The 27,019-nt window shown below is 25.4% G+C and overlaps 4 protein-coding genes across 4 annotated transcripts; 2 read left to right on the top strand and 2 right to left on the bottom strand. All coding sequences in view use genetic code 6, as the record gives it.

Annotated features, from left to right (window-relative positions):
* Positions 1-93: 93 nt before the first annotated feature.
* TTHERM_00123750 (PH domain protein) lies at positions 94-12,353 on the top strand (the record flags this gene model as incomplete). Its single annotated transcript, XM_001010870.2, has 16 exons — positions 94-933; positions 1,503-1,948; positions 2,007-2,952; positions 3,038-4,037; positions 4,208-4,629; positions 4,720-6,273; positions 6,353-7,162; positions 7,248-7,754; positions 7,811-8,119; positions 8,183-8,475; positions 8,534-9,148; positions 9,238-9,844; positions 9,979-10,773; positions 10,894-11,427; positions 11,536-12,165; positions 12,234-12,353. The coding sequence occupies 16 exons, from the start codon at positions 94-96 to the stop codon at positions 12,351-12,353; spliced, it is 10,428 nt and encodes a 3,475-aa protein (XP_001010870.2).
* A 3,099-nt stretch (positions 12,354-15,452) lies between these two features.
* On the top strand, positions 15,453-18,442 carry TTHERM_00123730 (hypothetical protein; the record flags this gene model as incomplete). Its single annotated transcript, XM_001010868.2, has 2 exons — positions 15,453-16,953; positions 17,106-18,442. 2 exons carry the CDS (start codon positions 15,453-15,455, stop codon positions 18,440-18,442), a joined length of 2,838 nt encoding a protein of 945 aa, XP_001010868.2.
* A 445-nt stretch (positions 18,443-18,887) lies between these two features.
* TTHERM_00123729 (kinase domain protein) lies at positions 18,888-21,222 on the bottom strand (the record flags this gene model as incomplete). The annotated part of the gene is made up of 15 exons (XM_001471178.2): positions 18,888-18,978; positions 19,034-19,123; positions 19,191-19,280; positions 19,364-19,453; positions 19,500-19,589; positions 19,669-19,758; positions 19,834-19,923; positions 20,069-20,158; positions 20,297-20,386; positions 20,463-20,552; positions 20,638-20,715; positions 20,781-20,870; positions 20,927-21,016; positions 21,077-21,126; positions 21,184-21,222. 15 exons carry the CDS (start codon positions 21,220-21,222, stop codon positions 18,888-18,890), a joined length of 1,248 nt encoding a protein of 415 aa, XP_001471228.2.
* Positions 21,223-21,981: 759 nt separating this feature from the next.
* Positions 21,982-26,845, bottom strand: TTHERM_00123720 (phospholipid-translocating P-type ATPase, flippase family protein; the record flags this gene model as incomplete). The annotated part of the gene is made up of 6 exons (XM_001010867.3): positions 21,982-22,870; positions 22,939-23,491; positions 23,548-23,607; positions 23,703-24,168; positions 24,296-25,574; positions 26,307-26,845. The coding sequence occupies 6 exons, from the start codon at positions 26,843-26,845 to the stop codon at positions 21,982-21,984; spliced, it is 3,786 nt and encodes a 1,261-aa protein (XP_001010867.2).
* Between the last annotated feature and the right edge of the window lie 174 nt (positions 26,846-27,019).

Genomic DNA, 27,019 nt, shown 5'->3' with positions numbered 1-27,019 from the left:
CGAATAAAAGTAAGTGCTTTTTCTTTTACTCACTCATTTCATTATAAAATAATTCTTTTTTCCATCGTTCAAAATAGGTTAAAAGAAAAAATCATGTTTTAAGGATTAATTAGTTCTGTTTTAGATAAAGTAGCAGGTGAATATGTTCTTGGATTGAACAAAGAAAACTTAAACATTGGTATCTTCTCTGGTGAAGTGAAGATAGAAAATGTTTCACTAAATCCAAATGTAGTTAATATGCTTGATCTTCCTATCAGCCACTAATATTCTAAAATTAAGAAGCTTGAGCTTAAGGTCCCCTTCAAAAATATTGGCTCAAAGCCTGTTGAAGTCTTTTTAGATGGTCTCTACTTAGTAGTAACACCAAAGGAATAAAAGGAATGGACATTCAAAGATTTTAAGGCTTTCAAGAATAAGCTTACAAATATTGAATCTTTTGCAGCAGAATGTGTTTCAAAGATAGCAGCAAAGTAACAAGAGAAAAATAAAGTTGAAAAAGATGCAGGTTACATCTAAAAATTAACTATGAAGATTGTTGATAACTTACAAATCACCATTAGAAATATTCACGTACGTTTTGAAGACACAATAACTAAAAAGTACTCCTGGGGTTTTTGCTTGGATAAAATTGAAATTTATACCACTAACAAGGATGGAATCAAAACTTTTGTTGATAGGACAGCAGAAGAGAGCAAGAATGAACCTATGAGAAAATTGCTAGTTATTTCTAATGCAGGAGTTTATTGGAATGCAAACGAAACTCGATTAATATCAGATTTAGCAGAAGAACATAAACTACGTATATTGAATGGTATGATTTAGAAAGAAGGATAAGCAAAAACGGATGAGCCTGTTGATTTCCTCTTTAAAATATCTTCTTAAATTAGCTTAACTATGAATAATAAAGGCAATTTTGAAGTACCTGAAATTAAGGTAAATAACACGTCAATTTATCATTATAATTTTTTATAAAAGGAAGATATTATTTGTGTTAAATAAAAGAATTCTAAAAAGAATTTAATAGCAATAGATAATACTTAAATAAACTACTCAAAGCCTAATAAAGTGCGCAATTAACATAAACATTTGCCATAAATATTTTTGAACAAAAAACAATTAAAGAAAACAAGATTAATTTATTTTTAATGCTTTACTTTTACATTTATTCTTTTAAATTAAAGAGTTCAATATTGATCAAGTATTTTTTACAAATAAAATAAAAATCAAATGATTTGTTGTATCTAAAAAACAAATTTTTATTCTTATCTCCCAAAATTTTTTATGACTTAAATAACAAAATTGTTTGAATTAATAAAAAATTTTTTTCTTTTAATTTTTTCATTAAATTTTGATTGAAGTTAATTCTTAAAAATGCATATTTTCTTTCAAACTTTTTGGTAATTCATAAACAATTTAAGTATGTTTTATGTTTTACTAGTTAAATTGATTTTAACATTAAATTAAACTCCTTAGATTTACTTTATGTTTAATAATATGAATAGGTTAATTTGAACTTGGAACACATCACTTTGCACTTGTAACAAAAGCAGTTGCAATAAGTTATTGAATAAATTGAATTCATTTCTAAGTACTAACATGAGCTAGCAATTAAAAAGAAAAGTGATAAAAAGATTGATGCAAAAGAAATAGAAAGATTATCAAATAATTTTACAACCCATTTCACCAAAATGCAAAGACAAGAAAAGGATAAATCGATAAACTGTTTAACCGAAGATGAAAAAAAAGAATTCAGTGATGCTGTAGAAAAATTAGAAATTGAAATTTTGTTTGAAAAAACTAAAAAAGTAGTTTTAGAAATTCAAAAAGAGCTTAAAATCAAAGAGTTGGAAAAGAAAAAGCAAGATGAATAAAAGCCAGGCTTCTTTGGAAGATTTTTTGGAGGAGCAAAAGCTACTCAAGAGGCTGCTGTAGTAACAGAAGATGATAGGTATAGATAGCATTTTATTACTTTACAAACAAATTAAATTTAAATATAATAAAATTAGAGCAGAAATCGATAAGTTCATTAATGACAACTTCAGTGAAGAAGCTATTGATGCCCCTTCCATTATCAGACCAAAAGAATATGTCTATTTTGTATTAGATTATAATTTATAAGGAGCAAGTATTAAGCTAAGTAATCGTGATGGAATGGAAGTTTAATGCTTATAATTTAATTTGAATAATATCTACGGTAATGTCTTACTTCGTGATAACAATAATGAAGTTAAGCTCAACTTGAAAAGCATGGAATTATAAATGATAGATGAATTTTTATAGAATAACTCTAGCAAAGTCATAAACATTTTGAGTCCAACCATTCTAAATAGTAAGAATCCTTTGATTGAGTTTAACATGATTTCAAAGCCTCTCGATACTCCTCATATTGACTCTGTCATAGACTTAAAGATGAGATCAGTTCGTTTTGACTATAACCCCTATTTGGTTGTTAGAGCTGTTAAATTCTTTGATGTTAAAGTTAAAGATGATTAACTTAAGTAATAGGCTAAGGATGCCATCGCTGAGCAAATAGAATAAAAGTAAACTTCTCTTTAAGAGTCAATGAATAATTCTTCAGTCCTCAAGTTAAAAGTCGACTTAGAATCTCCAGTCATTGTTTTACCCTTCAAAACTGATGGCTCTCTCACAAATGAATGCTGGGTATTGAATCTCGGTAATCTTTCAGTGAATACTGTAGAAGATGTTCTTTAACCTAATCTTCCATTCGAAATCAAAGCTTTGGATATGTATAATATCTCTCTCAGCAAAATTAAGCTATCTTATTTCCCTTCTATTGAATATTACAATCATTACATTTCTAACTTAGAAGATTTAACAATGAGTAGATAAACTTCTCTAGAAACAGCAAAACATTATCACACTATCTAAGAGTTCTCAATCCTTATTGGCATTACTCTTGTTAAAGGACCTGCTTAAGGAAAGATCAACAAAGTAAATATTTTAAAAAATTTATTTACATTTTTTTTTTAAAATAAAATTTGAATTTTTATTTTATAATTTTTGTAAAAATAAATAGCCCAATATCTAAGTCAAGGGTGGCATTGATAAAATAAATTTGTAGTTGAATCCTTCAATCTACAAAAAGTTACTTAAGCTGGGAGAATGTTTCAGTATTCCAGCTGAAGATTAAAAAAGAAACAGATAATAGACTTTAGATTCAGTTGAATTAGAGAAAAATCTACTTCTTAAGAATGCAACTAAGACAGGTATTATCTTTAAGAGAGGTAATACTATTAAAACATGGGAGAAATACAATGGTGTTCTTTCTGGTGGATATCTTTACTTGTTTGAAAAACCTAAAGATCTTAAACCTGTTGAGTACATTTGGGTTAAAAACTCACATATTTCTTTCTAAGATGAGAATTTAGTTGGGTTTAAGAATGCTTTTAATGTCAAAAATAAGTATGCTGATGCTTACTTTGCTTGTGAAAAGGAAAAGGCTTCTCAATAGTGGGTAGAAGCTCTTGAAAAAGTTAAGACTGTAGTAGCAAAGGATATCATTACCGATGACGAATTAGAAGATTTAATAGCATAATAAGAAAGACTTGAAAATGAAGGAGAAAAAGAGGGAGAAGTAAAGAAAGCTGATGATAAAAGTAAAAATTTTGATTTAGTTTAAGTTGAAGCTACCTTTGAGCTTGGTAAGATCAAACTCTCTATGTATGATGAAAATAAATATACTCAAAAGCCCTTCTTGACTTTCTAGACAAACAAGCTAAATGTCTTCTATGAACAAAGAAATATGAAAATGTCTGTCAATCTAGGTCTTGGAGGCATGTTCTTATCTGACAATCTCTATCAACACAAAGATAGTGCATTAAATGATTTCATTTCAAGTAAATCTTCTGATGGCAGCAATGAACTAATCAATATTAAAGTCATCATCTTAGATAAGGGCCATCCTGAATATTAAAATGTAGGATTAGACATAGATTTGAAATTTAACACTCTTATTGTCAATTTTAAGCCTGAAACTTTAGCCAAAGTCCTTCTCTTTATTAAAGCTGATCCAGTTGGTAAAATAAGTTTTAAATTATTTGTCTACTTATTAGAAAAGTTTTTTTCATTTTAAAAATAAACATTTATTTAAACAATTTTATATTTTAAATTTATTCATAGAATGTTTGTTATTTTTAAAAAAATTAATTTTAATCAAAATAATTTTTTTTCTCTCGAAAACTTATAGAATAAACCACAGTGCCAACTTCTGAACTCTTGAAATAATTAGAAAATGAAGCAATTAGTTCAAGTCCTATGAGTGCTGGAAGTACCACAGACTCTGATAATCTTTCTTAATCTAGTGTTGGTAAATCAGTTATATCCCCAGAAAGCTTGTAAGAAAATGAATCAATTCTCCTATAAGCAAAAATCTATATTCATGAAATTAAAGTCGTGCTCGTAAATAGAAGAAATCATTTACCTGTAAATGATATTTCTATTTAAAATATCAGTTTGGTATTCTAACAAAAATCTGACGAAATGTTCCTTAAAGGTTCTCTTGGTAACTTGCAAGTTAATGACTTGACCAATTTCCCAAACACTATTTACTTAGAGGAAGACTGGTAAAAGATCAAGCCTTAAGAGCTTATCGGTTTACTTAAGAAAGATGTAATATTTTATTTATTTATTTGCTTATTCAAATAATTAACAAAAAAATCTATTCATATATTTTAATTTCTTTTACTATTTAAATATAAGGGTGCATCGAGCTTGTTAGAAGTAGAATTCAGATCTTTGAGTGATGGATCAAGTAAAATTAAGTCTGACAACGTTGCCACATTCTTGAAAGTTAACTTCAACTCTATTCATATAAGCTATATTCAAAGACCTATTCTTAGATTGTTGGATTATTCTCTAGTCTAATTACTTGGTCCTCTCGGCACTCCTTAATTCTTTGTTGATGAGGGTGAAATTGCTGAAGATCAAAAGATTTAATTAGCTAAGGAATAAGAAAAAGCTAAAGATCCTATGGAGCCTCTTAGAAAGTAGGGTAAAAGATAAGTACTTTCTAATTTAAATAACCCTAAAGGTATGTCTATGGATGTCGTCATTCAAAATCCTCTTATCACTTTAAAGCCAAATCCTAGCTCAACTAATTACTTAGAAATTGATTTGGGTACAATTAAAGTTACTAATTAACGTGATAAGAATGGAGATCGTTTACTTGAATGCAAGAAGAAAGAGGATATTAAAGAAACATACAGTGAAAACTTTAACATAAGCATGAGTGATATGCAAATGAGATTAATCAGAGGATAAAATGTCACTGAAATGACTAAAGCCTTCGATTTCAATGTAAATATCAATATGGTTGGATTCTTCAATGAATACAAATATATTTATGGAAACGATATCAAAATTGATACAACTATGATCATGAAGAATTACATATCTCCTATTATTTTCCGTATGTCAAATGCTGATTACAACTTAGTTATGATGTGCTTATTCCACAACATTTCTTATGATGATGGTTGTGATAGATTCCTTATTCATGACTGGGCTAGAAATCAAGAAGCTTAAGTTGTCATTGAAAAGAAGAAAAAAGAAGAAGCTGAACGTAAAAAGCGTGAAAATATCTCAGAAGAAGCTTACGATAAGGAAAAAGGTGGTATTTATTTCTAACTTGATATGGAATCATTCTCTATTTTTACATTGGATAAGGAGCGTAACATGCCTTTCGCAAGAGTAACTCTTGGTCGTATGCGTGTTATTTAGATAATTAATGAATTAGGTATGTCAACTAATTTATATGCCAAAACACTTAATGGTTCTTGCTTCCGTTATGATGGAGCTGAATATATCGAAGGAAGTTTGTTAGGTGATCTCAATATCTTCAAAAGATATACTTAGCAATAGGCATAAGATCTTACCTACTTAGTTAATAATAGTATATATAAGAGCGAAGAGCATGCACTTTAAGCACTCCGTTAAAGTGAATAGTTTGTTGAATTAGCTGGAACCATTTATGAATTTACTTAATACGATGATACAAAGACAGCTAAAGAAAATCAATAATTCTAAATAGTCTTCGAGCTTTAAATGAAGCCAAACGGAGATAAAGATATGGATATAGTTGTTGGAGATTTTAAGGTTCAAGCTGAAACTGGTCCTCTTCTTGCTCTTGCTGGTTTCGCTGCAATGGATGCTAGCATTTAACCTCCAAAGCCTGTTTATGAAGTTAAATTAACAAAGGAAGAGATCGAGGCTTAGGAGAAAAACGCAAAGGAGATTGAACAATATGCAAAATAAGTAAATATTTTTTTTTTTTAAATAATTTTTATCAAAATGAAGAAAAATATCTAATTCTTAAAATTTAAATATTAAATAGGTTGGTGGTGGAATGAAAATAAATATTTCTGTTAAAAATGTTATTATTTGCACACCTTGTGCAGACAGCACAAACATTCTTGCTATTAGAGGCATTTTCGATATCAAGATTAACTTCTCTCAAGCTTAATCTATTAATTACATTAAAAATGAAATCAAGAATGGAAAAATTACTTTGGCTGATTCTCACTCAATTAATTAAACTGGTATTATAGCTATTGAGCTTTAGGGACTTGAAATATTCATTTGTGATGTAGAAGAATTAAAAAGAAAGGCTTTTAAAAAGGTTAACAAGCGTAGTATCCTTCTTCCTCTTAACTTGAGCTTATCAAAAACTGATTATTTGTATCTCACATCTGAGCAAGCTTAACTCTTTTCCAACAAAACTGCTATCCAAACAAAGCTTGAAAAAACATCATTTAAGATATCTTTCTCTGATCTAAATTTAATCAACTAAACAGTTTAGATTTTATTAGAAGACATGAAATAGAAGCCTGTTGAAGGTGAATAGCAATAGATTGAATAAAAGAAGGAAGAACCTCCTGCTATTGCTGCTTCTCAAAATAAAAAACCTGAAGATGTTTTAATCTCAGAAGAAGAAAAAATTAAGAAGGAGCTTTAAGATTAAGAAAACAAAGTTGTTGCTCTTGCTAACAACGAAGGGTAAATCAACATTTTTGATGTAGATGCTGATCTCTAAGGTTTCTAAATCTACATAATTAACGACTTGAACGCTGCTTATGTTCCCGTTCTTGATTTCAATATTTTCGAAATGAATATTAAGTTAAAACAAAACAATATCCAACTCAGTGTAAATAAATTTATTAGAAAAATAACAAATTAAGTTATTAAAATTCTAATTTAGTTGTTTCATTTTTATTTTTTTTATATTTAAGGTTGCTACTGTCATTCAATTCAGTGCTGAATATTATAATCCTAGAGTTGGTCTTTGGGAACCAATTATTGAAAAGGTTGGATTTAACATTGATTACATTCAATCGGAGTTTAATAATATTAGATAGCTAATAGCTGTTGAATTAAATCCTAATTATACCGCATTTAATGTTACTTTCTCAACTTAATTCTTAAGTATTATTACAAAATGCACCAAAACAGTCAAAAAAGAAATTCTTTAGGATGCCAAAAAGGAAAGAAGCTATTCTACTGATAGCGTAGAAGAATAAAAGTAATCAGGTAGCTAAGATGAAATGTTTTAACATGTTTCTCCTTACACAGTAAGAAACGAAACAGGTTATCTTATTGAAGTTGAAACTGATTTATCTAATATGCTTGCTGCTTAACAAAGAAGTTCCATCAAAATAGCTGATTAAAAAATATATAAATGCCAATTGAAGAATTTCGAAGAAAAGAACTTTGAAATAGATTTATAAGAGTCTGAAATGGTAATATTTTTTAATTTCTTATTTAATTTTACATAATTGACATTTGAATAAAAAAGATTAATGATCCAAACAATAGAGAAACATTCGTATTCAAGAAGACTAGTGAATAAGTTAAAGCCAGAGTGCTCATTCCTGGTTAGAATTTGAAATACATCGAATAAATTGATTTGGATAAAGTACGTAACAGACTAAGACCTTGCAAAGATTAATCTGGTAAAAAATTATTCGAAGTCATAACAGAAGTAAAGCTTGACATGATTTCATCTAAGAAAGTTTTAAATATTTCTTCTCCTTATTACTTCATTAATGACTGTAACAAATAAGTATCAATCAATCTCTATGACGAAAATAAAAACTTTAAATAAGTAAAATTAATTAAAACAAAAATGAAAAAATTTAATATTTTATTTTTTATTTTAAAAAAAAAGAGTATCACATTGAAGAAAGGGTAAAGAATTCCTATCCCAATCGACTTCTTAACTGGGTCTTTTAATGTGAAATTTGTTCAAGAAAACTTAAACTCTGATAGATTGAGTTTCAAAAAGCTTTGTAACAATTTCTTAAACAAAGCTGAAGAAATGAAATTGGGAGAAACTTTCCTTATGTTGAAGGTTCATAAAGATCCTGAAAACGATTAACGTACCATGTTCTCAATTGAACCTCCTTACAGAATTAAAAACTGTCTCCCTAAAACTCTTTTAATATAATTTATCAATCACAAGTAAAATTTTAATTTAAAAATGAAGAAAGTATCTCATTTAATTTTAATAAAAATAAAGGAAATTCACTGCTATTACTTAAGTTATTCCTTGTGGTGAAGTTTTCGAGTTTTACAATTGCTCCTAACGTAGAGATTCCTTCATGAAAATACAGATACCAGGTCATTTTTGGAGTAACGAAGCTAAAGTTTCTTCTGGAGATATAGAAAAAATACTCATTAAAGATGTAAATGGAAATCAAAGTGAGATCTCATGTCATCACAGAGGTATTGAACATCAAGTAGTTGAAGGTTGCAGATAATTCTACATCTACTGCAAGGGTTATCTAATCAACGAATCTCCATACAAATTAAATGTATTCACATAAGATAACAAGAAAAAAGAAGAGCGCAAACTTGTTGGTGGCTAAAGATAAATTTATCCTGATGAAGCTCTAAATACTAATATTATCTTACTAGGATAAAATACAGGTGATTTAATGAGTCTATCTGATGCTAAATTTGATTAAGTTTCAAAATAAGCTTCTATTGGAGGTGTTGGTAATACTTAAATCGATATCTAAACTATCAATGAATAAGGTGATACAGTCTTTTAGACAATGGGTATTAATGTCTCTTTGAAAAACGTAGATTATGAACAAAAGCTTTTCTCTAAAGTCATCACTATTTCCCCAAGGTACGATACAAATAAACTAAAAAGCTATTTATTTTTTAATTTTGTTTTGTTTATAACAAATTTGATTTAACATTTTAAATTAAAAAAAGATTTATTATTGTGAATAAGACTGGCTATGCTCTTGAGTTAAAGCAAAATAGTGTGAATAAAATCATAGCTATTAATAAAGATTCTAGAATTCCTCTCTACTGGTTTGATGACAACAAAGATAGATTCTTGAATATTAGATTAGTAGAAGAAGAAAAGGATTGGAAATGGAGTGGCAACATGAATGTCTTAGAGCTTGGTACTGTTAATTTCATGATTAGAAACTAAGAAAACAAGATGGATGTTTCATTCTTGAGAACTGATGTTCGTTCAGATGATTCAAATATTTACATTGTAGTTGAGAAAGTTACTGAAAAAGAAAGACCTTATGTCATTCAAAACTACTCTAAGAACTTCAAGATAGAACTTAAAGACCTAAACATTATCCTTCCTCCTAACGAAAAAGAAGATAAAACTGTTGATGAACATCACTAATATTATTTCTCATGGGAGAATCCTTTTGAAAAAGAAAGAAAGGTTATTTCTGCTCTTCGTCCATTAGATGGCAATTTCCAAAACTTAGACTTTAACTTTTCACCTGATTAAATCTACTTCTAAGATAAACTCTAGATTCTTCCAATTGGACAGAAAGACTTAAAGAAAAACAAAGTAAAAATTTTTTTTATTTTTTCATAAAATTTATTTTAATTTTAATTTTTTTAATTTTTTCATAAAATTATAATTTAAAAAAAATTAATTTATTCTATTTTATTTTTATTACAATTTATTAAAATTTAAATTAGGATAAGAGTTTATATTTGAAATGGTCAATTGATATTGATGGTTTCACAAAAATAATTAAATTTGAAGACTCATCTGCAGATGAACCTGTTACATAGAAAGAGAAGGCAAGACTAAGAAAGAAGATTGAAAAGGAGAAAGAAAAAGAAAGAAAGATCAAGGAGAAAGAGAAAAAGAAGGCTGAGAAAGAATAAAAGAAAGCAGAGAAAGATAAAAAAAATAAAGATAAAGAAATCAATATAGAAAAGAAGGAAAAGAAGGAAGAAGAAGAACATGATGGTGAAGAATAAGTCATAATTTAATAATAAATCAGTGTTTTTATTAAGAATTTCGGTCTTTCTGTTGTTTAAAATCACAGAATGAATGAAAAGCCATCTGAGTTTTTATACTTAACAATTAAAGGATTAGAATTCATTTCTATCGGAAAGGAAGAGTCAAAAACATATCAAATTAGAATAAAGCTATTGAATATTGATTAAAATAGCAGCTATGATATTGTAAATCCCGTTATCTTTACTCCCCAAAAGTACGGACTCTACAACAAAGAAAACTCTCCTAACTTCTTCTTAAATGTCATGATTGAATAAAATTTGATAGCTAAGAACATTACACTTTACAATAACGTAGCTATTGAGCTAGATCCCTTCACAGTGAGAATTGAAGAACAGTTTATCAGTACTCTTCTTGATTTCCTCAAGGGTGTCGAAGAAGCCAGATACGATGCAGATGCTCAAAGCATTAATACTCTCAAGGAATATTTGGATGAAACATCTCAAATTGAGAAAAATGAAAACATTGTAAGATATTCTATTTTTAATTTTTAAATAAATTATCATAAAATTCTCACTTAAAATTATTAATTTATTTCTATTATTTCATTTTTTTTATAAATAAATAATATTTAATAATAAAAATAGAAATTCAAGTGGTAAGAATGTGAAATACCTCCTACAAGTATCCCAACTTTCATCAATTAGTTAATTTTGTCAAACATCGAAATTGCATTGACTTTCAAGGCAAAGGTTAAAACTAACGATTCTGATCTAAATGTCCTTAAATCAGTTTTCACTGCTTTAGGTGTTGCTTTAGCTGATATTGAAGCTTCTCTTAAGCTTAATGGTATAAAATTGGTTAATTGCTTTGAAACTGCTTCTGGTATAGTAAGCAAATTAACTGCCCATTACAAAGATCAAGCCATCTCAGAAGTTCTCAAGGCTTTAGGTTCTTTGAATATTATTGGTAATCCCGTTGGTTTATTCTAGAACATTTCTACTGGTGTTACTGATCTTTTCACTAAGCCTGCTGAAGGTTTTGTTAAAGGTCCACTTGAAGGTGGTTTAGGTATCATGTAGGGTGCTTCTTCACTTATTAAGAATACAATGGCTGGTGCTTTTAATTCTGTTAACAAGATTACTGGCTCTTTATCTAGTGGTATTTCAGCATTGTGCATGGTAAGATATTGTTTTTTTCAAGCAATTAGCTAGCTTTTTTAATATAAAAAATACATATATAAAAAAATTTAATATTATTGGATATTAATTATATTTCTAATGTAAAAGGATGAAGAATATCTCAGAGAAAGAGATAGAATGAGATCTAAGAGACCTAAGCATCTTGTTGATGGAGCTGTTTAAGGTGTCACTTCAATTTTCTCTGGTGTTGCAAATGGTATTACAGGTGTTTTCTTAAAGCCATTTGAAGGAGCTAAGAAGGGTGGTGCTCTTGGTTTCCTTAAAGGTATTGGTAAAGGTGTTGCAGGTTTAATCGTAAAACCTGTTTCAGGTGTCCTTGATGCTGCATCATCAGTAGCTGATGGTATAAAAAATACAATTACTTATGGTGATGATAAGGCTAACGAATAACGTCTCAGATATCCTAGAGTATTCTATGGCAGAGAAGGTTTCTACAAAGAATTTATTGATTTAGATGCTGGTATGAAGGTTGCTATGCAATTGGTTTCTAAAGGCAAGTACTAGACCTCAGACTTCCTCCAAACTTTCTTGATTTAAGTTGACGAAAACAACAAGAAAAATAACAATGTTTTAGTTATAACATATGATGTTATTATGCTTTTTGATGAAATCAAAAAGAAGAAGAAATGGTATTTCCCTACATCTGACTTCGCTAAGATTGAAGAAAAACAAAATGGAATCCATTTCACCACAACTAAAAAAATTAAGAATGAAAATGTAATTTTGTTAAATTTATTTTTATAATAATTGAAATTAACTTTTTTTTTCAATCAAATAATAAATAGTCCACCTAGGTGTTTATCTAAGTTCCAACTACTGAATAAAAGGATTATATTTTTGACCAAATAAACACTTTAAAGTATTTACTCGATGAAGAGAAGAAAATAGAACAACTTGACTAGTGATTAAAAAAAATTAAATAATAAGTCTTATTAAATAATAAATTTTATAATTTTCGATAATAAAATAAAATAAAAATGTATTTATTTTTTTATGATTTAAAATAAATTATGAGTATGAAAATAGTTTGATAGATGGATGATATATTTTATTTATTTTAATTTGGATTGTTTCATTTTTAAATGTTTTTTATTTTTAATTTTGCAAAAAAAGAATTTGTTTACTTTTATTTAAAAAAGAACAATAAAAAAATATATTTTACTAAGTTTAAAGATTTTTTTTATTAAATTCTTCAATATTTTGTTATAATTTATATTATTATGAAATTTTCTAATATTTTAGAATATTTTAAATATTGAAATTCAAAAATTTTTTAAATTGTAAGATTAAAAAATTCTAAAAAAAATAAAAATGTTATTATTAATTAAATATAATTTTTTATAATAAATTGAAGTCTGTTAAAATTATTAAAATAAACAATGTAACTAAACAGATAGACATTTTCCATATTCCATTTATTTTAATTTAGATCATTAAATTTTTAAATATCTTTAATATCTCATTTATTTATTTTAGGTATAAAAAATATGTTTACTTTTAATTTAAAAAAACTACTTTAAAAGATATTTCTTGTTATACTAAATTCAAAGTTATTTTTTTATGGGTTTTTTCAATATTATATTATAATCTTATTCAAAATATTTAAATTTTGTAATATATAGCAAAACGAAGAGACACTTTATTTCCTTAAATGATCTCATTATCATTCATTGATTGTCACATCATAAATTTCTAAAAAATAAATTGAAATGTACGGGATATTTATAATAAATTAATTAATAATACTTTAAATAATATCAGAATAAAAACAAAGATTAAAAGAAATGTAATTCTAAGAGCTTAAATGCAAAGAAGAAGATGACTTTGAGCTAATAAGGGATAAGTTAATACCTCATCTTTTAAATAATAACTAAGAATGTTTCTTGATATCTATTTTTGATAAAATATAACCAATTGTTGTTTTAGAAACAAAATAAAATTATGAATATATTATTATTGAGATTTATTGTGATAAATAATACACCGAGTAAGTTTTGGAGTGTTTTTTAGAAAAAATCAATTAAAATGACCTTAAAATATATTAAATTCATCTTTTTTTAACATAACATACATAAGAAAATGATTTTTATAACAAGAACATTTGCTCATATATATAAACTTAAAGATTATGCCTTTACTTCTAAAATCTTTAGATTAAAAAGTTACAGTTTTTAAAATATATTTAGGGTATTAATTATTTGAATTTTAGATCATACAATGAATAATAATACTTAGAAGAATTATTTTAGTAAGTTATGGATAACATAAAAATTGATGAGAATGACTTGGAACTAAACATTTTCAGTAGAATTCCTCAAAATATTTGTTAAGTCTCAAATAGCAATAAAATTAGAAGTATCTGCCTCTTCGGTCCAGAATTTATTTTTAGTCCATAAAAAAAGTAAGAATTATTTTATTTGAAATTAAAAAGATTAGTTTTAGTTAATGAAACTATATAATGTTAAACACATTGGGATCTTTGCGATTTGTATGGTTCAAATGCATAAAATTATGCTTTTGCTTAATTTTACGCCATAACAAATAATAATTAAATTAATTCAAATAACAGAAGGCTAATTAGATGGAAAAAATTAATATTATTACTAGATAATTACAGTTTTAAATTTTACTTTAAAGATATTTGTAGCTTAAAAAATAAATATTTTGATTCTATTGTGAATGAACATATTTATATAAATCTTGTAAACTCCCATGAAAATCCAAATTGTAGTATTAACAATGCAATAAAGTGCAGATGTAATAATAAGTAGTTTAAAACTGAAAAAAAAAAAGTAAAAACGATGGATATTTTTGATATTTTATGGGAAATTAAATTAAGATCACTATTATCTTAACCAGAATTTCAAAAGTGCTTATACAAATAAATAGTTACCAAATATAAAGATTAAAATGAAATTTAAAATCAAAGTGAAGAAGTATGAAAAGAAAGTATTTTTATTTTACTTTATGTTTTCGTTTTCCTCTAATGAATATAACATATTATTAATCAAAATTTATATATATATTTAAACATTTGCTCATATCCTTAATCTATCATGAATTTATTATATTTTTTAGTTTTAAAGTAGATCAAAATTATTGATTGATCAATAATAGCTGAGAGATATATTATTATTTAAATTTAATTTATTTTTTTTATACTATCAATCCTCATTAATTAACACCAACCCCCCAAAATTTTTACCCTCTGAATGGGTCTTAATTTAAAAAAGATTTCTGTTTTTAAATGTAAACCTTTTAAAAATAAATATAAAGAAAATAGCTAAGATATAGAACAAAAAAAATAAAATAATAAAATATTAATCATTTGAAATTTCACTAATCTAGATTTTGTTAGTGATTAGTGATAATTCAAACAAGAAAAGCTATATAAATCAACATATTCTCACAAAAAACAGTTCAAATAATTTATTTTTTTTTGTGTTTTAAAATATTCTAACATATTTTTCTAAAATTGAATAAAATTATTGTATTTCAAATACATTTTGTAATCAATTTTGTTAACTCATGGTGAAAATATTCAATTTTTTTAGGTTATACATAACTATAAAAACAATGTTAAATTTAAGATATTATCATAAACTATTAAAAAGCTAATTTTTATTCATTTTAAAAATCAAATTATTCAAATATTTCAAGGTTCTCTTGTTATTCATTTTAATTTATTTATGTTGTTAAAACGTTTTTAAAGTCTTTCTTTTATTTTTGTTCTTATTTATAAATCTAAATTTTATTTTTTTGTGCTTTTTTATTTTTCACAATTTACTTTAAGCAAAAATATTATTTTGTTTCATTTTTAAAATTATTTTATATGAAAAGATTTTTATAGAAATATTTAACCATTTAAAATTTAAAAATAAATTGATTTAATTATAAGGATGGATGAATTAAAAATAATAAAGATTTTCTAGAATTCAATTGATTAAAAAATCTATTAAATTTTTATAAATATTAATTTTTAGATTTAGATCTTTATCAAAAGAATGTTCGCAAAATAATTAATTGAAAAAGCGTGTAGAAGTAGTAGAAATTGCTACTTATTTAATAGGAATAATATTTTTAATGTAAATGGAAAAAGCTTGAACAGCTTATAAAATTAAACAAGATTTTATTTTGGTGTAAAAAAAGATGAACCCTAGCTGAAAAATTAAAAAAAGAAAGATCAAAGCGCGCAAAACTAAGTAGTTGATCCAGTCATAATGGATTATGTCTTAGATTAAATTTAGAACACTTAAGATCCTGAAAAATTAGAAAAAATATCAAAAATATTAGATGAAATAGAAAGAAGAGAATTGGAGAGACAAAAATAGATAGTTTAAGATTTAAATACACATGCTGGTGTTTTATCTGAAACAGATGTATACAGAGCTGTCCAAACTATTTTGGACACTCCTGAAGATAAGTTAATCAAAAGTATTTAAAACAATCTTCCAATAGATACAAATATTTGGAAGAAAAAAATTAAAAAGAGAATACAAACGATTCCAACATACTAAGTTTTAAGGTTACTTAAGACAGTCTTCAATTTAGAATTAAACAACATTTAAGGAGAATTTTAAGTTGACTTAAATAATTAGCAAGAATAAGAAATAGATTATGAAGAACAGTAAGAAATAGATGAGGAAAATCAAAATGATGACACAAAGGAAAGAATTCCGATTGAAATTAAGAATATGTGCAATTCGATTTGGAACACTGTAGAGAGCGAATTTACAAGAAGACTTAAATTTATGTCTATTGATGAGATTGCTAGAACTGTTAGGTTATATGCTCATGCAAACAGATCTAATCCCCAATTCTTCAGAGAAATAGAAAACGAATTATTTGAAAGAGATATGGAATATGTTAATTATAGAAGCGTTGGGATGATTCTAGAAGGCTTTTCTCATGCAAACTTAGGTACAACAACTTTGTATGCTAATTTAGCAAGAACAATTAAAGTAGCACAGTCTGAAATACATCCCTTAGAGTTAGCAAAATACGCCTATTATTTTAGCAAAACACCTGAGAATATACAAGGTGGTTTTGGTATTTACAAAATAGCTGAAGAGAAATTGAATTACACAATTGAAATGATGGAATTTAATGATTTGATTAAGTTGTCTAAATATTTTATTGCTCAAAACATAGGTTCCAATTAATTTCTTCAAAAGCTGGAAAAGAAAATTCTTGATACTTATCCTTCTAAACAATTCGGAGGAATATCCCCAAATCAACTAACCAAGCTAGTTAAAAATACATCCAAGCATTACTTTTAATACAACGACAAGGCTCTTTTTCATACTCTAGAAGCTGAATCTATAAAACAGGTACCTTATATGACAGTACATCAGTTATAAATCATTTTATGGAGCTATTCACGTTCTAGAAGAGGAAATCTAGAACTTTATGAAGCACTTGAAAAAGCCATACTGAAAAAGCTAAAGCTATTTAATGCAAGAGGAATTTCTTTTACTTATTATTAGTTTGCCTTCGCCAACAGAGGTAATTTGGTTTAATTGAATTCATTTATTTTTTTCTAAATAAAATTAATTTTTAAAACAAAAATTATTTTTTTAAATTAAATTTTTGTTCTTAATTTTTATTTATCGAAATAAATTACTAATTTTTAAAATGAATAAATTTAAAAAAAAAAGGATCTACTTAACTATTTTAAGCTTTAGAAGAAAGAATATTGGAAATAGGTATATAGAACTTTTATGCACATTACTTAGTTAAGATATTAAGCGGAATCAATATTAGAAATGCACTTGAATCGCTGAGAGATACCCTCTTAATGCCTATCTTGAAGCACATGTCATAGATTGCTGTTTAATCCAAATACTCAGAAGCAATTAAATTTTTATATTTATTAGTCGAGTTACCTCCATATTAAATTAAAGATTAAGATAACTAAACAAATATAAATGTCTAAAGTGAATATGACAGCTTATTTAAAGAATTTGAAACAAATAAATTCATACATATAGCTGATTAACTCAAAATAGACGAAGTTAGTTAACTTTATTTTGCTTATCGTTCAGCAAATATTGGTAGTGCCTAGTTTATTTAGTTACTTGAATAGCGTTTTGAGAAACAGACAGAAGTTCCTAAACCTTATTTCTGCAGAACTTTATTCTCTTTAGTCTAGCATCTTAAATTTGATTTAGCAAATGAATTTATTCCTATAGTTAAAGAGCTTATGAAATATGGTGATATTAAGTATTTCTTTTCACACGAAGACTTCATTAGATTAACATGGAGTTTACTTTTATAAGAATAAGCACTTAGAAGCAGTGGATAGCTACATCATTATGATGAAGAGAGGTATTTTATGAAACCCAATTTCTGGTTAGAAGAGGTTTATGATGCTATGTTTAGCATAAATCCAAACACAATAAAATTTACTGCTCTTCCTATTTGGGTTTAGAATATTTGCATGCTCACATAAATGAAAATAAAGAAAATGAAGAAATTCTAATCTAAACAAAAAGAAGAATTACTTCATAAGCTAATTGAAAAAGTAGATTAAATTGATTTTGAGTATAAAAAATAATATGTATAAAGGGATCTTAAATAATTTAGCACAACCAAAAAAGAAATACACTAAGAATTATCAAGTCGTATGGCAGTATTTGGAGATTCTTTAGACTATCAGCTTGTTGAAGATCTTGTAGATGAATTTTTAAATATCATGGATTCTGCTGTGTATCTAAAACACGATGATTAAATCTTAAAAATAGGTGTTATCATTCTTAATGAATACCATTACACTAACAGAGATGTATCAAATGGCCAAGAAAATCTTTTGCTTTAAGTTTAGAATAAAATAACACTCTTATAAGAGCTATTAGATTGGTAGATTATTGTAATTGATGAACACTAATGGAACTAATATTCAGAGCAAGAAAAGAAGTAATACTTCTTCGATAACATCTAATTTGATATTGAGTCAGAGACTGACACTTCTAACAATTAAAAACAAGAATCTTGATTATTTTTTATAAATTTTTAAATACCTAAATAAAAAAATAAATGAATTTTAAACCTTTATTATTAATCGATTAAATTTGTAGTTATTTATTTAACTTATATTCAATTTTCAACCATATATCAAAACATAATTTTCTTCAATTTATTTTTTACAAAAAATATAATTTTACTCATTTTATTTAAACAAAAATAATTATTTATTTTTTTAAAGAAGTTATATGTAAAACTGATTAAAAAATTATAATAATTAACTCATCTCACTATATTTTAAATACAATTCATGAACTAAAAAATTATAATAATTAACTTATCTTACAATATTTTAAATACAATTCATGAACATAAAAAGTGTAATAAATCAACATAATTATTTATTTATTTGATCAAATGTCCTCCATAAAATAAATATTTTTGTATTATTAAAAAGAATTAGATTTATGAATGTTTCAATAAGATAATTTAAATTTAACCATCTTTCTTAACTTTTAAATTACTTTACTTAATATATTATCAACAGAGATGTTGATAGAATTTCTTCTGTTTTATTTAAAAAAATAACAATAAAAAAAAATATGATTCAATAAAAATTTACTTTAGAAATAAGAATAAAACTTAAAGATTTTTGTATTTTTTTAAAGAGTCAATCAAACCAGTTAAAACATCGTTGTCAATTTTATTATACCTAAATCAAAAAAAATAAACAACAAAATAAAATAATTAAACTCAAATAAAATAACCAAAAATTTTACCAAATATCGATATTCAAACTTTTAAGGTTTACACATGATTCTAAATTAGAAACCAATTATATTGCTCCTTTGCTTTTTATACTATTTTCTCTTTATAAATCAAAATATAATATAGAAAATCTAATTTAGATCCTTTAAATAATGCAATTCTGAAATTTATGAACTAGATTTACCTAAGATAAAGAGTTAAAAACTTAATACTTTTACTCTTTGATAGCAATTAACCAACATTAGAAGCACCTTCACAACTAATTTAATTTCCTCTATTTATTTAAAATATTATAAAAATTTAAAAGCTTTGATTTTTACCTTAAGTAGAGCTAAAGATTTTGAAGATTTTCACAATTTACTAATGAATTGACCAGTGAATATAACCCTTAATCCCCTATTTCATTTCCTCTGAAATCCATATAAATTATAAAATTAAAAACATCAAAATAAAATAAGCAATAGTAATTAATTAGTTCAATAGCTATACCTCAAGTATAGAGCAATATATTAAATATTTAAACAATTTGATAAGCCTAATCCTATAGATGAGATAGATTCACTGTTGACATTGCTCGTTCTGTTTTTATTTTTAAAAGGAAATAACTCACTCACTCAGTTAATCTAATTAAAAAGTAACTAACTATTTCATTACCTCAAAAACATAGTTATTGATTAAAGATTTGGATTTTTCTGCAAACCTTTACACAAGTTAGTAAATCCATTAAAGCTTATATCATTAGATCTATTTTTTTATGTTTCATTTTGAATAAAAAAAAAAATAAATTCTAAAATAAAATATGGCATTCGCTTAAATATTTTGATTTGATAAAAATAACTCCAGATATACTAAATATTGATTGATTCAAAGTTAAAAGTGTATTATTTACTATAAATTAAGTTCTAATTTTTAAAGATTTAAACAATTTGATAGAGATAATCCCAAAGCAGATATTCCTTGATCGCCTACACAGTTATATCTTTTTTAATAATTAAATAATTTTGATATCAATCAAACCTTTTTGTATTTTGAAGAAATAATTATTTATTATTTTACTTTACTAGGAAAAAAAAGATTTTATAAATTAGAAAAATTCATTTTTTCGATAAATTTTTACGAAATATTCATGCTTAGGGTTTATAAACTTTTGCATTCTGAAAAAGAAGAAACTAAATCAGAGAGTCCTTAATCTCCTATGTCATTTGTGCTTCATTTATTTTTTAGTGTAAATAAAATTATGATAGAATTTTATTTTAGTAAATAAATTAAAGTGTAATTTTTACGATAAGTACAAAGCTAAAGATTATAGATTGACACATTCTGATAAAAATTAACTAATTTTAGGAGTACCATTTGCACAAATAGTATTGCAACTTAATTAAATGTTAAATAATAAATTTAATTTTAAATTAAAATATTTAAATTGTTAAAAAATTTAATAATAATAAAAAAAATTACGACAAATCTAAAGTTAGAGAAATGAAATTTGAACAATTTTTCAGAGAAGCTATGCCTTGATCTCCTATGCTATTAGACCTTCAAATTATATTTATAATTATAATTATTTTAGTCATTACTAAATAAACTTAAAAAAAAAAAACCTTAAATAAAGTTCTAAATTAGTTAATTTTTTGCAAGAAGCTAAATATAAATGCAAACACTAGATACCTTTTATGCCAATATTATTTGAGCTTTTTCAAAATAAAAATACTGTTATTATTTTTACATATCTATAAATGTATTTTACGATAGATCAAGAGAAAGTTTTTATAGATTTAAACACTTTTCAAAACACTAACCAATAGTTTATATGCCTTCATCTCCTATGTCATTACCCCTTTTAAATATATATTTCAAATTTTTTTATTAAACATTATAAAAGACACTTAAATATTACCATAAATTTAGCTTTAAATTGGTTATGTCTTCAAAAGAAGAATTCTAAAACTTTTAACATGAAAAAATATTTTATTAAAAGGCCTCACTTCATAATAAATTAGTTACATCTTCTAGTTTATCAAAATTAAAATTCTATAGCATCATCTTTTTATTTAAATTACTTTTTTATTTATTTATTTTCTATCTAATTTCAAATAAATTCAATTTTATATAAAAACCAATGATTTTAAATGTAATTTAAAAATGAACATGGGTTTAATTTAAAATTCTTATAAATCAATAAATAATTAGTTAGATTAACTTTTGCTTACTAAATGGTTATTTTAATTTTATCAAAATTTTTAGTTGCACATAATAATCTCATTATTAAATTTATTAATATGGATGAATTTCGTTGATTATTTATTTTATACTTTTGAAAAGTTTTATTATTTCAATGTTTAAATGTAATTTTTATATTAAATTTTACTTTTATTTTAGAATTCATTTTCAAATAAAAACCAACCAAATTATTTTTAGACAAAATTTGCATTTATTTATTTTTAATTTGAAAATTTATATTTATTAAATGAAAACTTTAAGTTTAAAATCACGAAGAAAAATGTTGTTTATTTAGTTTGTGAATGTAATATAAATTGAGATACTAATTTATATTTTAATAAAAGAAAATTAATTTTAATTAAATTTAATCGATATAGTATAAAAGAGGTATGTATGTATATTGGTTGAATCAGTTTAAGTGGCATTTAATAATTCGTTTTATGAGCTAAGGCCTATCTCTTAAAAAGATTTTTTTCTTTAATAAATTTTATTTATTATAAATATTTGTAAATTTATTGTAGCTTTTGATTTAAACTAATTTTAATTGATAAAAGTTTTTTTTTTTAGGTTTCATTTGATTTTTCAAGCTGCATATTGCTCATATTTTCTCTCAACAGGTACATTTGAAGGAATATTTCTTCCAAAGTTGTTGTTCATATCTACATTTTCTAGTCTCTCAATATATTCGCTATTGTCTAGGTTTTACTTTTCTTTAATTAAAGATCTTAGGTGCTCAATAAAGCCTCTGTAATCTACTTAATTAAGATATATAATGAAAAGATCGAAAGTAACAATCAAGAAGAGCGAGAAGAATATAATTAAATAAAAATCAGGCATTGTAAATATAGCTTGAGCTGTGAGATAAACATTGAACTACTCTATCAAATTGGCAACAAAAATGTACAGGAAATAAGGAACCAATGAAGTAAATATTATAGAGAGGAGCATAATCATTGTCCAGTATCTAGTATTTACTGCAAGTTTTACATCAACAACTAATATAATAGCAGAATATAATGTAATTGATACAACCCAGAGATCTGGTGAATAGCCATCAGATGACATAGCATCTTTCTAAATTGAGCATTAAACTACAGCATAAATTATAGATGCGTGAACTAATGCTTGAGCTATCCATATTAAAAAGTTTTTTGTATTAAAGATAAGGTTTTGCTAGCCAACGTAGTAAGCTTTTGGGAATAATTTCATCAGTTTATTATGATTGATTAGTCTTTCCTAGTTTTCTTGATCTTTTTCACGAATTTTATAGTACAAATCCTACTCAGTTACTGCTCTAACTATCAATGGAAAAGCAGTAAAAATGATATTATAAAGAGTTATATAATAGTCATCAAAAATACTCTGACCACTAAATCCATTTGAAAAACTAAAGAAGAATTAAGGAATTGTGAAGATAAAGTTTTTATAGAAAAAGTACAAGATCATTTCAGAAATTCTAATATAGTTCCATCTATTTATTATTTATAATAAAAAATTTCAATAAATATTAAATTTAATTGATGATCAAATTTTTTTTACCTTCCGTGCACAAGTAACAATCTCCACAAGCCCTTGAATTCAGGTAATGCGTAATCTGATGCTTAAACTGCTCTCATACCTTCCTGGCCAAAGAGACCAATACCAATGTGAGCTTCTTGAATCATATTAACATCATTAGCTCCATCACCGATTGCCAAAGTAATTTTTTGTAATTTGTCTTTGACTAATTTAACAACTTAAGCTTTTTACTTAGGAGTTGCTCTACAGCACACAACTGATTCGCAATCTTTTACAGTAGCAATAAGCATATCCATAAATTCATCATCTAACAAAACATCACCTAGATCTTCTCCTTCAATCAACAAAGCCTTTTCCTTTTTTTATCTCATAAGCTCCTCTTTTTCATAGAATAATCTAGTTAATTCATCCTTTACTAGATTGGGTGGAGTCTTATATACTTAACCTTCCTTAATAGGAGGCTTATTAATATGATATCTCAAGATTCTAAAATGAGATTAAATTAGCTTGCAACTCTTAGCAATATTTTCAGCTGTTTCCATTTTATCACCAGTAAGCATCCAAACATTTATTTCTAAATAATATAAATAATAAATAAATTTATTAAAGAACTTAGCAAATAAAAATTACTTGCTTATAGCATGTCTCTTATTGTTTCAGGAACTCTATCTTATAATTTATCTTCAACAGCTAATTTTTTAAAAATTCAAAAAAATATTTTCATTTAGTTTTTCATATTTAAATTAATTTTAAAGGCTTTTCGAAAATAAAATGATGAAATTTACCTGTTGCTCCAATTAAATACAAATCTTTCTCATAATCTTCAGCTATTTTAAAGAATTATTCTTCACGATTTGCAGCATTACCAGCAGCTTGATATTTTGCTTCCAACTCTTTATACTCGTTTTCTTCCAATATTCTCATAGCAACTAAAAGAGTTCTAAGACCTTTTTTAGAAAATTCATCAATTCTTTACTATATTTCATGAAGAAAAGGCTATTCGATTTGAGAATTTAATCTTTCCTTTATTTTATTATCAGCTCCTTTAATATACATTTTAATCACTCCATTATGACGGACAATTACAGACATTCTCTTTCTATCACTATTAAACTCAAATAATTTCAATAATTCTAGTTACACTTTTTCTCCTTGAACTTCAAGATTTATTGAAGCTGAGTTTGATCCTAAAAAGACATATCCATAATGGCGAGCTGTATCGACCAATGTTACTTCATCTGGTGATGGACCCTTTGTTTGTTTGTTAAAAATAATATATGGTTTCTAAATTCAAAATAATAAATTTTATTTTTATTTGAATATAAATTTTTTTATTTTATTTATTTCTATTCAAAAATGAATGAAATAATTTATTTACTTAATATTTTATTTCAGAGTGCTTAATAGGAGTTGTTGTGTTTTAGCTTGATGGAACAGGGCTTGGATCCAAGTTCATTTGGCCCATTTCTATTTTAATAGCATTATTATTTGCCTATTTTGGTATTGAAGTATTAGCGTTTTAGCTACTATTGCTAAATGGGATGGGTTTTTTAGTAACTGATTTATTATCAGTTTATTTTTCTGCATCTTCCATTTCAGACTGATCTTTTTATTCTATAACGCATTCATGACAAGTTGCTAGCAGTAAGAGATACTCATGAGCAATATCTTTCTAAGTTACCAATGTGAATAAGGATTTTGATTAAGTCTTTGAGTCAAACATTTAAAAATGATCAATTTAAAAGTTTCCTATTCCATTTAAAACCTTAACTAAATTTTCATCCCTCTTGTAAAAAACAATTTCAGAATTTTCATCAACAAGAGTGGGTTTTCTCAAAGATCTCTTTCTTTTTTAAGGTGAAGATAGCTCTTTTAGTACCTTCTAGTCTCCATAAAGCTGGTTTCCTATGCAGCATAATTTGAGTTCCATTTTATTGCAAGTTAAAGTTCCTGTCTTATCACTGAAGATGTATTATACTTATCCAAGCTCTTCATTAATAGATGTTGTATAAACTTTTGGGAGCTTTGTTCTTCCATCTTCCTTTTGTATTAACTCTTCGTCAGCAGCTATTATAAATCCTTGGACTAATTTAACTACTTCAAGAGAGACAATCAAAGAAATTGGTATCATAGTGTTATTCAAGACTATATAGGTCAAGAAAGTGAGAAAACCTTCAAAATCGGTACTTGATGGTTTCGGTATATATGGATATTCTGGACCTTTTTAATGATTCCAAATAGAATTTCCAATAGCTGAGCAAATACTAATGATTAGTTAGAATATGAATATTGCTATGATCAATTTATTTGTTTGTGATTCAATATTTGAAACTTTGTATTTAGACTTATCAGCATTTTTCATAATCTTTGTGTCTTCTCCTGTATATACAACTATACCAGCTATCCATTTTGTATTTTTTAATTTAGCACCACGCAATAAAAATTACTTAGCTCCTACAATATATTACTCACCATGGTATTGAATAGTACCTTCAAATTAATGAAGAAGCTCATTAGGTAATATACAATTTACCTATCCCACAAGTCTTATCACAGATTTGTCGGGTTATACCCATTTTAGAGTCTAAGCCATAGCTTCTTTATTTTTATAGTTTTTCTCACCATCAAGAGAGCTTGTCTCAATAAAGCACACTCCCCTAATAATTTATTATTAAAAAAATATTTTTTATTAATTTTTTCAGAAAAATGATTTTAATCAAAAAATGTTTTTTTTTCAATTATAATTAAAAAAGCAATTAATTTATTTTTTAATTTTTAAAATATTCTCAAAAATTTTTCTTCTTTTCTTCTTGAAAAATTGGAAATTATATAAAATTTGAATATTTTTTGTAATTAAAAATTAGAAATAACTTAATCAGTTTAGTAATAAATTCGTGCTTGATTTTAATTTAATTCATTATTTTGATCAATCTAAAAATTTAGTAATTAAGTATTAATAATAATAGTAATATTTTTTAAAAAAGAATAATTTATAATTGAAAATTTAATTTTTTATAGATTGATGGACTGCTTTTAGGAGATTTTAATCATATTAAATCCCTTGATATATAGTTTTAGATAAGGCAATTAATTGTCATTCGTTAAAAAATAAATCAAATGGATGGTGGGAGATAAATAATATGATAGAAATCAAACCTTTATTATTTCAAAGGTATCTTAAATTGTTAATTTCAAACAAAGTATTCATTAATTAGTTAGTTAGTTATTTGATTTATTCATTCATTCACTCATTCTCATTTACTGTAATAAATATTAAATATTTAGAGCTAACTAAAATTACTACTAGTGCAATGTTGTAATTTAAAATAAACTAGATGAAAAATTGATAAAACTTTTTTATATCCTATTTGTAATTTAAAATTATTTACCCTTCGTTTGATGTATTTAATACTATTATATCTGATGGAAATGTTTCATTTTCTACTATTTTTACTAAATCTCCAACTAAAACATCTCCCCATTTACACGTAATGAACTTTGAGTCTCTGTAAACTGTAGTTGTACTAGAGTTCATTTCTAGATCGGATTTATATCTTTAATAGTCTTCATACCCTTCTCTGGCCATAGAAATACCTATAACTATAACTAAAGGAGCCCATGCAGAAAATGGATTTAATGGAGATATTGCTGGGATACTTTACAGAATTGCAATTACAAGAAAATAAATATTTGCATATCTTTTGAATTGCTACAACAAGCACAGAGGCAAAAAATTCCATACAGTATACTTAGAAGTCTTTATAAAATTTGAACTAAAGCGCATATCTTTATTCATAGACTATGAGCCAAAGTGAAATATTCTTCTACCTCCTACTTATTTATCAACATTAGATAAACTTTTATTCAGATTTTGGCTCATCCTCATTTCTACTTATTGAGTTTAGTTTTTATTAGTATTTTGACTCATAATAATTGTCTAATCGATACTGTGAGTTCAGAGTTTTTATTATATTAAGATCTTAGATTAGATTGTTTTTTGCTCTCTTCAATTTATTTTCTTCTCAATTATTATTCTGTTAATATGTTTATGGATAAAAATGAAAATTCTTACTCTAATTTTTAAAAATTTTACTTTCTTAGA

The sequence above is a fragment of the Tetrahymena thermophila genome (genome assembly GCF_000189635.1).
Source record: "Tetrahymena thermophila SB210 genomic scaffold scf_8254752, whole genome shotgun sequence".
Classification (NCBI taxonomy): domain Eukaryota; phylum Ciliophora; class Oligohymenophorea; order Hymenostomatida; family Tetrahymenidae; genus Tetrahymena; species Tetrahymena thermophila.
This window is presented reverse-complemented; position numbering and strand designations above follow the sequence as displayed.